At 46.4% G+C, this 14,857-nt stretch overlaps 1 protein-coding gene across 1 annotated transcript in view; it reads right to left on the bottom strand.

Moving 5' to 3' along the window:
- The window catches only part of LOC123668291 (ubiquitin carboxyl-terminal hydrolase 4-like), a 44,154-nt gene continuing 29,297 nt past the window's right edge, over window positions 1-14,857 (bottom strand). Inside the window, exons 6-14 of the mRNA XM_045602056.1 lie at window positions 14,574-14,704; window positions 13,792-13,889; window positions 13,018-13,170; window positions 12,726-12,819; window positions 11,884-11,972; window positions 5,736-5,881; window positions 3,610-3,688; window positions 2,513-2,596; window positions 1-1,039 (exon numbers count right to left, since the gene is read on the bottom strand). Of these exons, the coding sequence (XP_045458012.1) occupies window positions 2,521-2,596; window positions 3,610-3,688; window positions 5,736-5,881; window positions 11,884-11,972; window positions 12,726-12,819; window positions 13,018-13,170; window positions 13,792-13,889; window positions 14,574-14,704 (866 nt within the window). The 3' untranslated portion in view covers window positions 1-1,039; window positions 2,513-2,520. The remainder of the gene's footprint in view (window positions 1,040-2,512; window positions 2,597-3,609; window positions 3,689-5,735; window positions 5,882-11,883; window positions 11,973-12,725; window positions 12,820-13,017; window positions 13,171-13,791; window positions 13,890-14,573; window positions 14,705-14,857) is intronic.

The following is a 14,857-nucleotide window of genomic DNA, read 5'->3' on the forward strand; positions in this document are numbered from 1 at the left end:
TTTGTTCATATTTCTCATACTATGGGAATAATGTTTAAATTACAATTTAGTTCAAGATTCTAAAAATTGCAAGATTAAAAGTAACTGCGGAGTTTCTTCCCGATCCCGATCTGTACATAATCTACATTCTGAATCTGTGTGTATCATGGCTTAAAACTAAAAATAGAAAAGAATATATGTATATTTAACACTGTTTTATGAAGACTTTCATTTTTCAAATAATTAAAGCGTAACATTTTAATAATTAGATCAAAATTTAACAAGTGGTTGATTGAACAAATTTTAGAATTCGTGTTTTTTCGCGACAATTTTTCCATAGTATTGTACATATTTTTAAATACCATCGAAAAGAGATTCCGAAGAAGAAAAGGCGATCCGATTAATTTGATAAAGCAGATGATATTTTGATGTGAGGATTATCGATTGAAAATTATACTTCTTTGATATTGAATCAAAATAGGGGAATAAGATATTAATAAGTATTTAGGATATAAAAAGGTTAATTTACACGAAATTTCGTGAGTCAAATTTTTTCTGTGGGAGTTAAAAATTTTTAGTCTCAAAATTATCGACCCTGGTCTATTATAGGTTTATGATTTTGATTTATAATAGGCGTTTTAAAATTACAAAAAATGGCTACTGCAAATGTACTTGTAAAGAAAGATACGAAAAATAAAATACAATAATTTACGGCGTTATCACGCAAACAGGATCACAATTTCAAATAAACTTAACAAGGCCTGTCGTTACTTTTACAATTAAAAATGAATCACGTACAGAACAATTTCAATACCGAATATCATGTTCCACACATGTGCTACAATATAGCCTATCGAGTGCACTAATAAGGTCTATACATAGCACTAAAATAGCCTATCGTGTGCATTAAATCAGCCTATCTTCGGCATTAATAAGGCCTATATATTTAAACATTATTCCCTTAGTTACGTTTATTACTCGACCTTATTATGTAAATATTCACTTCACGTGCCGGCGACTGGCGCGTCGCTCGGCGGACGCGGTCGTACCGCGTTCTTTTCTGTTAAAATATAACAATATGCTGTGTGGTTACGGCATCAAAGAATATAGCCACCCCCGTGGGTGTCGTAAGAGGCGACTAAGGGATAACAAGGTTCCACAACCATCTTGGAACTTAAGAAGCCGACCGATGGCGGGATAACCATCCAACTGGTGGCTTTGAAATAGACAGGCCGAAGACGGGCAGCAGCGTCTTCGGTGCGACAAAGCCAGCCCTGCGGTCACCAACCCGCCTGCCCAGCGTGGTGACTATGGGCAACACACATGAGTTCACGCCATTTTTGGCGCGAACTTGTGGAGGCCTATGTCCAGCAGTAGACTGCAATAGGCTGTAGTGTTGATAACAATATATTATTATTAGTTAGACAGTGTTAAGAATGTATTGAGGAGCAGAGGAAATGAGTCAAGAAAATCACAAGGAAAATATTATTTTACTACAAAATTTCTTTACAAAAGACATTGTTTTGTCATAGCTCATATTTGTGGTCAGTGTACACAGCATTAAAACTAATTATAATAATCATTTAAAATTATAAAATGGACACGACCGAACACACTTACATGCTCGAGTGAATCCCCGATCTAATTGCTTGACCAGCAGAAAGAACTCTAGAAAGACTTTCTCATGACATACGATTCAAAGCGTGAAACAATGTTAGTCCTTCTATTCTGCTGATCAAGCATTTTGACTATTGTTCTCATGCTTGGCCTAATGGTAGCATTCGGATCAAGACGACCGCGACGCGAGACCGCGACTCGAGACCGCGACCGGCAACCAGTCGCAGGTCGCAGGACGACAGCTACCTACGAATCTACGCGACACGAGTCGTGCGACCCATACGAAACTCAGTATGCTTGCAGTTACTAAACTAAACGGTTGTATTCCATCACGACGCGTTTTAACTATGAACAGAAAAAGATTTATTCGACAGTTATTAGAAGACGAAGAAGAAGAAGACGATGATATGCTTCTTTTATTATGTGCTCTAATTCCGAAAAAAAGGATGAAAATCGATACATTGTTTACGTCGCGAGAAGAAGAGGGCTGCTTTAATAATTCTATTAAAATTTCGTCTTCGTGCGAAGAAAACACGGCCATTTTGCATCTGTCGCGCCACGGCACTGCCTTGTGAGCGACCGAGTCGCGCGACGCAAGTCGCCGGCAGGCCACGCCCACACGTCGCGCGACTCGGTTGCTTGCATCCGTCAGCACTTCCTATTAATTCATATAAAGCAGTGGGTCGCGGTCGCCGGTCGCGGTCTCGAGTCGCGGTCTCGCGTCGCGGTCGTCTTGATCCGAATGCTACCTTAACATAACCAGGTTGTTCATGATATTGGTCTAGTGCATGAGGTTGTGTTGCTCCGGGTACAATACAACCGTATACAACAATGTAGTGTAGTGTGTGGTGGTGGTGGGGGTGTGGTCAGGGGGGGGGTTGGTGGGGGTGTGGTGGTGGTGGTGGCGCCGCCTCACCGCGGGTGCTACGCGCGCGCCAGCTCGTAGAACAGCACGTAGGCCTCCGCGGACACCACGTCGCGGGCCGAGATCGTGGACACGCTGGAACAGGTACAACGGAATATTTTAACATCACTATCACGATGCGATGATATATAGGATTAAGTCGATCACCGTAGAAACAGACGACCGTCTGTATATGTTATAGATATTATAAAAAAAAATATCCCACTGCTGGGTATTAGACGAATACATTACTATGAGTAACGATCGCTATCAGGTGTACGTGATAACAACCGGGACCGACGGCTCAATGTGCTCTCCGAGGCACGGTGGAGAGACCCACGAGGACAGACATCCGAACCGGAAATAATTTGTCTAAATACAAATACTGGGTGCGGTTACACAACTGAGGGGGCGTTCATAAAATACGTGAGATGTTTAAGGGAGGGGGGGTCGAGGTAAATCTCATCTAATCTTACGTTGGAGAGGGGGGGCCTTGGCAAATATCACGCAATTTTTTTTCTGATTGAAACAAAAAAAAGTTATACTCTTTTGGTCCACTTAATCCAGATTGTACTTGCTTAAGATTTAATCTTAAGCGTAATCGTATTACGATTAATATCATTCACTAATTCGTTCGAACGAAAATAATTTCATTCATACTTGGACGTTATCGCTTCAGCCTGTAATATCCCACTACTGGGCATAGGCTTCTTTCCCCATGTAGGAGAAGGATCAGAGCTTAATCCACCACGCTGCTCTAATGCGGGTTGGCGGATATATTCCCTGCTATGAGTAACGATCGCTATCAGGCTTCGACGTTATACATCTATTGATTGTTTGATTTGTTGATCGTGTCTGATTACTAAGTCTTAACTGGTCGTAAATAAAAGCACGAAGCAATTTTTTTTTCTTTTTACAATAACAATCCAACGCGTTTACGTAAGAAACGTACATTTAAAAAAATCTCACATGAGATTAGGGGATGGGGGGGGGGGGTTGAATATAATCTCACGACATCTCATCGGGGGGGAGAAAATTAAAAAAACACCTCACGTAATTTATGGACGCCCCCTAAGTTATCCTAAATATATAAATGGTTATGTATTTACCGCGAATCGTTGTACTCATGCCAGTCCCCGGTGTAGGGGTGCTTGCAGTACGCCGTGTAGTGGCCGGAGTACGTCGTGCCTGAAATGAGTTTTATTGATAAATTAATATCTGTAACAGCCACGGTCAGACGAGATCAGAAGGGTTGCAGGCCCATTATGGCAGAGGGCTGCATTGTCCCGAGAGAAGTGAAAGGAGTTAGAGGAGGCCTTTGTGTCCCAAAGACACGCAGATATACGTTAGCATGTACCCTTTTTGTAATATTGTCGATCAACATGAATTGTAAGAAACATTGTTAACTATATCCGCAATAAAGGTTTAATAATAATAATCTGTAACACCCATCCTTCTCCTACATGGGGAAAGAGACTTATGCCCAGCAGTGGGATATTACATGCCGAATCAATCAATCAATACAATCAAGATATATACTACACACATGGACGACACGGTCGTCTGTTACTAAGGTAAGCAAGTTAATACTTGTGTTATAGGTAATAGCCAACTGTGGTATAGCTACATATTTTTTAAATACATATATAAATATGTATATTACCCCCAGACTGGGGAGCGGGAATCAAATCCTCAATCCTCGGAGCAGAAAGCCGTCTAGTCTAGTATTATTTATAAGAATATTTATCGAAAAAAAAAAAATGTAGCTATAGTCGGCTGTTACCTACGAGTATAACACTAGCATTAAGTTTCTTACTTTAGGAACAGATGACTGTGTGTGTACATTGTAAAAAAAATACATGTAAAATATAGTCAACATTGTCAGTTATTATGTGGTGTAAATTTTATTTGTTTAATACAGATAAAGGAAAAAAAAATCTCAGACTTAACGATCCCCGGTAAAATTTTCTCCTGTATCGAGACAGACAGATAGAACACAATCACTCAGACCACCAGAGTGCCTAGTGCGAGTTTTGTTTAATCCGTCTCGCAATAACGGGCGTAAAATTTAACTTCACTTTGTACGGGAAATTCGGCATTTCAATCTAGTTCTCGCGTTTGCCGCTAGATGGCTCTGTATCGATTGTATCGTATACTATTCTTTATCGTCTAGGCTGCAGTGTTTAAATTCCCATGCAAAATAATCTTCACGTATAAACGCGTTTCCCTCGTGTTTCTATGAATAAAACTCGTACTAGGCACTCAGATCTGTATGACTAATGCAAAGTTGCGAAATACATTGAACTGTAGAATATTCATCAGAGTTAAAACGAAAAATACAATAGTAGGGGGTATATAAAGTGTACGGATAACTATGTCTGTCTTGACGACGTGTTAGCACAACAGTCATAGCACTGGCTTATGGCGGTGGCGGGGGTCTGGGTGTTTGAGTGTCACGTGTCGCTGGACCTCTCCCAGTGCTGTGTGTCTGTGTGTCTGTGTGTCTCACCCGAGTGGTTGCTGACGGCGTACAGGTTGTAGGTGGCGGCGGGCGGCGCGGGCGCGGGCGCGGCGAAGGGCGCCATGTCCAGCCCCGCAGTGCTGTGTGTCTGTGTGTCTGTGTGTCTCACCCGAGTGGTTGCTGACGGCGTACAGGTTGTAGGTGGCGGCGGGCGGCGCGGGCGCGGGCGCGGCGAAGGGCGCCATGTCCAGCCCCGCAGTGCTGTGTGTCTGTGTGTCTGTGTGTCTCACCCGAGTGGTTGCTGACGGCGTACAGGTTGTAGGTGGCGGCGGGCGGCGCGGGCGCGGGCGCGGCGAAGGGCGCCATGTCCAGCCCCGCAGTGCTGTGTGTCTGTGTGTCTGTGTGTCTCACCCGAGTGGTTGCTGACGGCGTACAGGTTGTAGGTGGCGGCGGGCGGCGCGGGCGCGGGCGCGGCGAAGGGCGCCATGTCCAGCCCCGCAGTGCTGTGTGTCTGTGTGTCTGTGTGTCTCACCCGAGTGGTTGCTGACGGCGTACAGGTTGTAGGTGGCGGCGGGCGGCGCGGGCGCGGGCGCGGCGAAGGGCGCCATGTCCAGCCCCGCAGTGCTGTGTGTCTGTGTGTCTGTGTGTCTCACCCGAGTGGTTGCTGACGGCGTACAGGTTGTAGGTGGCGGCGGGCGGCGCGGGCGCGGGCGCGGCGAAGGGCGCCATGTCCAGCCCCGCAGTGCTGTGTGTCTGTGTGTCTGTGTGTCTCACCCGAGTGGTTGCTGACGGCGTACAGGTTGTAGGTGGCGGCGGGCGGCGCGGGCGCGGGCGCGGCGAAGGGCGCCATGTCCAGCCCCGCCAGCGGGAACTGCACCTCCACCGACAGCTTGCCGCGGAACCGCTCCGTCGGCGAGAACCTGGAGACAGTCACCATCACCATAAATACCCACAACTATGTCGGTTCAGATATTGTTCATCATTAATAATAATAATAATAACACACGGTCGAGGGTATTTTTAGTGGACGTCACCGTCCCGCATGACGAGAACCTCGTGAAAGCCGAGACTGAGAAAAAACGTAAATATCTGGATCTGGCGCACGAGATTGTCGACACGTGGGGTGTGGGGTCTGCTGAAATAATCCCTATCGTAATATCTGCCAATGGTTTGATCCCGGTTAGCCTCGCTCACCATCTGAGGCAACTGGGGATCCGGGACGGTTCGCTCGCAGCCAGGATGCAGAAGGCGGTGTTACTTGACTCGGCTAGGATTGTCCGCCGGTTTCTCAGCCTACAGCCCTAACCCCCGGCCGTTTGATCTCCCCGCCGGGGCGTATTCCTCCACCCGCTTATATTTATATATGTAAGTATAAGTAAATTTACTATATAATTATATAAGTAGTTATTATAATATATGTATCTATTATGTATTGGGCGGGCGGAGTGACATTCAGTATAATAATAATAATAATAATAATGGCCGTGTGGTTCCCGGCAGAGTAGAATAGGACCACCCCTTCCTACGCCTAGGCTGTCGTAAAAGGCGACTAAGGGCAACAAAAGCTGCATAACACCTACGCAGCCTCCTCGGAGAGCGTGAGTGCCTCTCCAAGTGAGTATAGTAGCACTCAAAAAACTAAAATGATGGAGGACGATTTGGAAAGGCGCATAGGGCCGCTGCCTGGGGGACGCCAGGGCGCGTCTGGAGCTGGCGCTGGACGTGGCAGCATGCGGGCCGCCAGCCAACCCCGCCGACCGGCACCACCACCTGACCGGTCGGGTTATCCGCCATCCCCACCAGTTGGCTTGGCGACGACAGAGTCCCAAGGGACTCAACATTCGTTGCCCGCCGCTGGTGGAGTACGTCGCATGAGATGGACACCGAAAATGAACGAGAGTGTCATGCGTGCGTACTATTGGGCTGTAGGACGTGAAACCGGGCGGACTGGCTACCGGGCAGTAATGCACCGCGAGTTCCTACTGCTTGAGCCTACGCTAACTGTTACGGAACAGAACCTGGCAGATCGAGCTCGGTACATCCAACGAAAGGGCATATTTGACGCCGCCGAGCTCGAACGATTTCGACGTGAGGCTGCTCCTGAAGTCGAACCCGTGTCCACGGTGCGCAACGAAGTGTCAACGCAACAAGAAGGCGTTCGTAGCGAAGCGCCTGTGGAGGTGATCACTGAGGGAGCAGTCGCCCAAAAAGTAGAACAGATGAGAGGGATCTTGCAAGAGGCGATTTCCGAGACTCGAGGCGCTCCTCTGGAAATGAGACCGCGACTCTCTCGCCTCCCCCTCAATGCCGCGACGCGGAATGCCATTGAGGCAGCCAACAGACTGTCGCCGCCCTATTTGGAAGGCAGCCTCAGCTTGGAGGATACGGGTTCTATTCTCTTCGGCGCCGCTCTAGCGGTGCACCGCCTTGTCGGAGCCAAGACCCAGGAGTCTGGACGCGCTACTCATAAGAATAGCGACGTACCAGCCTGGAAGATGAGAATAGAACGCCGTATCAACCTGGCCAGGGCCCTCATTGGTAGGCTGCTAGCTTTCAGGTCGGGCAACACAAGGCCAAGGATTGTGCGCTCTGTTAGAATGGCCTTCAACGGGCTAGGCATCAGCCTCGATCAGCCTGACATAGCCGATAAACTAACGGAGCGCATCGACGGCCTGAAGCAGAGAATCGCGGCATGGGGAAAGCGCATTCGCAGGTACTCTGAGAGAGTTGAGCGCTTTCGACAAAATCGCCTCTTCGTGAGTGATCAGAAAAGGTTCTATAGAAAGCTGGAGAACCCGATATCGGACTCTGCTTCCCTAAAACCGAGTACGGTTGACCTCGTCGCTTTCTGGCGCAACATATGGTCAGGGGAGGTGGAGCACGAGGAGGGCCCTTGGATTGCGGCGGTTCAGGACGCATGTGCTAAAATCGAACCGATGAACCCAATCGCCATCTCTACGGAGGACGTCAGTGGTGCGGTCCGGCGGGCTCCGAACTGGAAAAGTCCGGGGGCCGACGGTCTGCATCACTACTGGCTGAAAGGGCTCTCGGTCTGCCATGCGACCTTGGCTCGACAATACCAAGAGGCAATAGATCGGAAGACACTCCCGAACCTTTTCACTACCGGGATCACTCACTTAGCTCCTAAGTCCACCAACACCGCAGATCCCACCAACTACCGCCCCATAACGTGTCTGACCTCCATCTACAAGACACTGACGTCCGTTCTGAGCTGTAAGATCTCACGACATATTGGTGAGTTTAATATCTTGTCTGCAGCTCAGAACGGATGTCGTGGAGGCGGTCGCGGTACAAAGGAGCTCCTTCTCATCGACTCTGTGGCGGGCCAGCTTGTCAGACGCAACCGTCGGAACTTTTCGGCCGCCTGGATCGACTACAAAAAGGCTTTCGACTCGGTACCTCATTCATGGCTCCTGAGGGTCCTCGAGCTGTACAAGGTTGACCAGGCAGTTCGAGACTTCCTCGGAGTATGTATGGGGCAATGGAGCACGATCCTATGTCTCCAGGGCGAGCGACTGACGGGTGCGGATGACCCAATCAGGATACGGAGGGGTATTTTCCAGGGTGATTGCCTGAGTCCACTATGGTTCTGCTTGCCCTTGAACCCTCTAAGCACCCTGCTGGAGCGTTCGGGGACAGGCTTTCAGTTTCGGAGAGGAGGTACTAAAGTCTCCCACCTTCTCTACATGGACGACCTCAAATTGCTGGCACCTAACGCTGCACGCCTGCAGGAACTGCTGAAAATCACTACGGAGTTCAGCAGTTCCATCAGGATGCAGCTTGGAGTGGATAAGTGTGCGGTCGTGCATGTGGACAGGGGTCAGGTGACTCAATCGTCGCAGCTTAGTCTCGAATTAACATCTTTCAAGACCCTTTCCGAAGCTGAATCTTACCGGTATCTGGGTATGTCACAATGCATAGGGGTGAAGGAAGTGGACATGAAACAGGCAGTTTGTGAAATCTTTTTTGGACGACTGACAAAAGTTCTTCGGAGCTACTTGTCTGGAGCCAACAAGGTCCGAGCCTATAACGCTTGGGTCATGCCCACTCTCTTGTACACCTTTGGCATACTCAGATGGACTCAGACCGAACTTGACGCCCTGGACAGAAGAGTCCGCACAACTACGACGCACCATCGCATGCACCACCCTAAGTCGTCGGTCATGAGACTGTACATCCCGCGGAAGTGTGGTGGTCGAGGCATGTTAAGCGCTAAAGACCATGCATAACCGCGAGGTGTGCAGCCTCAGGGCCTACTTTGAGACGAGACGGGACAGCGCTTTGCATGGCGACGTTTCAATGTGTGACAAAGGACTAACCCCCCTAGCCTTGGCCAAAGAGAACTGGCAGAAACCGGTCGTACTGAGCACCTCTGACCGGGAGACCGTATGGATGGAGAAGGAACTGCATGGACGGTTCTACAAGGCGCTTCACGCACCACACGTGGACAGTAAGGCCTCCGTGCAGTGGCTGCGATTCGGCGACCTCTTTGGGGAAACCGAAGGTTTTGTCTGTGCAATACAAGATCAGGTGGTCAAGACGAACAACAACCGAAAGCACGTCCTGAAGGATGGCACTCCCGACTTCTGTCGAGCCTGTCGTCATCCCGGTGAGTCACTCAGGCATGTGCTTTCGGGTTGTTCCGCGCTTGCTAATACTGAGTACTTGCACAGACACAACCAAGTGGCCAAGATTCTCCACCAAGAGCTTGCTCGTATGTACGGTCTCCTGGAACAGAGGATGCCGTATTACCAATACTCACCGGTGCCAGTACTCGAACGTGACGGAGTCCGGCTCTACTGGGACCTGCCTATCGCCACAGACAGGACGATACTGGCGAACAAGCCTGATATCGTGGTGATGGACAGGGCACGGTCGAGGGTATTTCTAGTGGACATCACCGTCCCGCATAACGAGAACCTCGTGAAAGCCGAGACTGAGAAAAAACGTAAATATCTGGATCTGGCGCACGAGATTGTCGACATGTGGGGTGTGGGGTCTGCTGAAATAATCCCTATCGTAGTATCTGCCAATGGTTTGATCCCGGTTAGCCTCGCTCACCATCTGAGGCAACTGGGGATCCGGGACGGTTCGCTCGCAGCCAGGATGCAGAAGGCGGTGTTACTTGACTCGGCTAGGATTGTCCGCCGGTTTCTCAGCCTACAGCCCTAACCCCCGGCCGTTTGATCTCCCTGCCGGGGCGTATTCCTCCACCCGCTTATATTTATATATGTAAGTATAAGTAAATTTACTTTATAATTATATAAGTAGTTATTATAATATATGTATCTATTATGTATTGGGCGGGCGGAGTGACATTCAGTGAAATAATAATAGTAGTTTATGCAACTGTCATATAATGAAGGGTATTAAAACACGAGTGTGAGTTTATGAAACGAGCGCAGCGAGTTTCATAATAGTAACGAGTGTTTTAATACCCGTGTTATATGCAGTTGCATACACTACTTTATCTTCACTAATGCAATTAATCAAACAACAAGAGTAAAAGCTGACAATAGTTTATTTATAATAATTGTTCAAATTTTCGATGGTACAATCCTGAAAGTTAATGTTAATTTTCATATAATTTTCTAGATTTTTCTGGCAAAAGATTGCGAGTTAATTTTGTTGCCAATTCTAGAATATCCGGAGGCGTACAAATATCATCGTCGCTATCCATTTTTAACTTTTAATTTATTAAATAAAATTCACGCGTACGTGTATTGGTCACAGTGATTTTGCCGCCATTAAAATCTAACCAATGAGAGCGCAGCTGCGCGCATGCGCGCGTTGTAATAATGAGATTTTACGATATCGATGTGGATATTATACCATCATGTGAAATTGCTTAAATTGAGTGTTTTGTTGTCTGCGCTATAACAGTAGTAATTATAAGTCAAGTATTGGAAACATAAGCAGAATGTTACAACATTAGTGTAGATAATAAATATTTACACAATACACACACGGTCGTCTGTTCCTAAAGTAAGCAACTTAATGCTTGTGTTATAGGTAACAGGCAACTGGTATATAGCTACATTTTTTTTTTTTCGATAAACATACTTATAAATAATACATATATAAATAAATATTTATATTACACCCAGACTCGGGGTGGGAATCGAACCCACAACCCTCGGAGCAGAAAGCAGGATCACTACAAACTGCGCCAACGGGCTAGTCAAAGTAGTTCATCATTATCATCATTACAGCCAATACAGTCCACTGCTGGACATAGGCCTCCACGAGTCTACGTCAAAAATAACGTGAGCTCATGTGTGTTGGCCATAGTCACCACGCTGGGCAGGCGGGTTGGTGACCGCAGGGCTGGCTTTGTCGCACCGAAGACGCTGCTGCCCGTCTTCGGCCTGTGTATTTCAAAGCCAGGAATTGGGTGGTTATCCCGCCACCGGTCGGCTTTTTAAGTTCCAAGGTGGTAGCGGAACTGTGTTATGCCTTAGTCGCCTCTTACGACACCCACGGGAAGAGAGGGGGTCAAATATTGTTCCCACTTAACTATAATACCAATCAACCTTTCCGATACACGGTGGGGAGACACTCAGGTCGGAATTTTTTTTTAAAACAATGATAGACTTGCGTTTGGCCACTATTTCACCCGATGCTAAGTGACAATGCAGTCTAGTATGGAGCACGCTTACCTAGAAGTAATCTATTCACTCGTGACTTAAAGACACCCAGGTTATAGTTCTCCAGAAACACAGATATCATTTGTCAAATATAAACATTATCTCTGAGCGAAAATCGAACCCACAACCACCGTTATTTAGGCCCACGAGACTCACTCCACTAAACCAGAGCGATATCAACCTACCCACGCAAATTTCAAAACAACAATTTCGGTAAGTCCTGAAATAAAACTATAAATAAACAAAAGTTTTACCGTTTCAAGTGCAGCACTAGCACTTGCGGGAACTTCTGCACCGTGAACCACTTGAGGCACTTGCGACGAACTCCACACTTCGAACATGTCTGGAAACAAACAGACAGACACGCATTAAATCGAGGTTAAGTTAGGTTTCGTTTTTGATACATCTTTATTCAAATAGGATTCAAAAGAACTTTTGTTACGTCATAAATTATATTCAGTCAGTCAGTCAGTTCAGCCTATCGCAGTCCACTGCTGGACACAGGCCTCCCCAAGTCCGCGCCAGACATCCCGGTCTTCCGCAATCCTCATCCAGCCCACACCGGCAAGCTTACGTAGATCGTTGGTCCAACTTAAATTATATTACTTTAAATTAATTAATTGTAGTTACACTGAAGCTACCAACGATTCGGAATGTAGACTCCGTAGAGAAGAATCGGCTTTTTGTCATTAATTTAACTGAGGTAGGGGACGGCAGGAAACATCCTGCTCAAATATGGAGCAGCCCGACTGGGGTAGTACCTCGACCTTACGAAGATCACAGCTAAATAATACTGTTTTCAAGCAGTACTGTGTTCCTGTTGATGAGTAAGGTGACCAGAGCTCCTGGGGAGGGAGGGGGGAGTTATGTTGCAGACGTCTATAAGCTACGGTAATCGCTTACCATCAGGTGAGTCTTACGCTTGTTTGCTGACCTAGTTTTGTAAAAAAAAAAAAAAAAACTAGTAGCGCCATCTATCGCGCAGCATACGAACTACGAACTGATGTATCCTACATCGTGATATTAAACGTCATCCGAAGATTGAAAATATATACAAGAACCTAGGTGATAATAATTATTATCATCATCATCTCACCGGTTTCTCGTCGCCGTCCAACTCCTCTTCCCTCACAAAGTGTTGCAGGCACTGCTGCAGCTTCAGGTTGCCCGTCCGGGAGGGTATGGGCAGACTGAAATTGTAAACATACATAAATATATACATAACACTACGGATGATGCATTAAAATCAGTTAAATAGCCACAGGAGTACACGCATAATACAACTTTCCAGAAGGGGAATTTTGAGTGACTTTGTGGGGGGGGGGGGGTTGTACCTGAAGTGTTATGTGTGTGTATGTGTGTGTGACTCCCACAGGGTGTGGTCTCACCTGAGGTCCCAGAAGGGGTCGAAGGTGACGGAGTCGTGCCTGCAGTGTGTACACCGCAGGGTGCTCTTGAGCTGGCCGACGAAGATGTCTCCCACTCGACTGTCTTCAGTACGAAGGTAGCGGTTCCAAGCCTCGGCGGCCTTCGCTGCGTCACTGGGGGGAGGGGGGAACAGTACTTTATTGGGTGCTGTGATGGTACCACCGATACGGTATTTAGATTGATTTAAAAGCACTTTTGAAATTTTGTAAATTAATTATAGTTCGACACATTCAGCCTGCAACGTCCCACAGCTGGGCATAGGCTTCTTTCTCCATGTCAAAGGATGGTAGGTTGGCTGATAATTTATCTATCAGTAGTAATAACCGAGGCCGATAAATCTAGACTATAAAAAAATATTTGTATAGCTACAAGTATTTCTAAAAAAATATTCCTAAGCAGAAACCAAAAATATAAGTCTAATGACGAACAATAACAACGAACACGGTTTACTTGCTGTTAAATAAATGTATTTGATGTAAGAATAATTTCATTGATGGAAGTTTTTTGATGGACCGTTAAAAATATCCCATTGTAAGTGTTTATGTGTCTATAAGCGATAAGCGAAAATTGAAGAATAACTGGATTAATTCAGCTTATTTTTTTTTTTAAAGTTTTCTAATACTCTGTAGAAGTTTTGACGGAAAACGATTGTTAAAACTTCACACGTTTGACAAATCTCAAGACAACGTTTGTCAACTCAGATCAGTGATTAACCAAAGCAAATAACTCCCCACCTGAGATTGTCATCGATTTCCGTTAATATCGGCTTCGGTTTCACGGTCACTCTGTTCACGTCCTCGTGCAGACCTTCCAGCAGGTAACGGAGAAACTCCTGTAATACAAAATAAGGCCTAGTCAGAGTAATAATAACACTTGTTTCTCCTTACTCACTGACGTTCCTTTTTTATAATTACTGCTATCCTGTATTAGGAAATGAAGGTGGTATGGGGTCATCCAATAATTATGTGAGCTATTTTTCGATTAGTTTAGACCCGTCCCCTCCACCCCATCACCAAGATTTAGTAAGATTTGCCTGGACCCCCTTCTCTTTACGTGAGATTGTATTTTAAACTAGATTTATTTTTATTATTCGGGAAAGTAATAAACCGGGGTATACTACAGTTAAATTAAATTATTAAATTAAATTCAAAGCAAAAACAGATAAAAACAAAACTTTTTTAAATTTTTTACTTAAGCCATGGAGACTTGTGTACTTTTTCGTGTAATATCTTTTGAAGTTGAGGTGAGATTTTCGATTAAGGTTTAAATGAGATTTGGTGAGATTTCATTGGACCCCCCCTGAGCTCACGTCATTAATGGACGTTCCCTATGTGTGTGTGTTCTTGTTAGCTGTATGTGTGTGCGCGCGTATTTCGGGGAATGCAGTTATGCGTTTCTGGCACGATATTGCTTGCTAAGTATTTTACATCTTTCATATTATTGTGTGTGTGTGTGTGTGTGTGTGTGTGTGTGTGTGTGTGTGTGTGTGTGTGTGTGTGTGTGTGTGCGTGTGCACCTGCGCGTCCTGCTGGCTGTAGCCCATGAACCGCGGCGCGAACCGCTGCACCTGCGACTTGAGGCTGGTGGTGTTCACCACCGCGTCGCGCTCCCCGCTGCGCCACAGCTCCTTTATCACACTCGCGAACGCTGGCGAGATAATAGTTGTGTTTGTTTACAAACAAAAAAAATCGACTTCAATTAACATCGACGAGTATGGTACAGTAGATATTACGCTTCAGAGAGTATTATCCCACAGCTCTTTCCCCAGGAGAAGGATCAGAGCTTAATCAATCACGCTGC

The sequence above is a fragment of the Melitaea cinxia genome, chromosome 30 (assembly GCF_905220565.1).
Source record: "Melitaea cinxia chromosome 30, ilMelCinx1.1, whole genome shotgun sequence".
Taxonomy (NCBI): Eukaryota; Metazoa; Arthropoda; class Insecta; order Lepidoptera; family Nymphalidae; genus Melitaea; species Melitaea cinxia.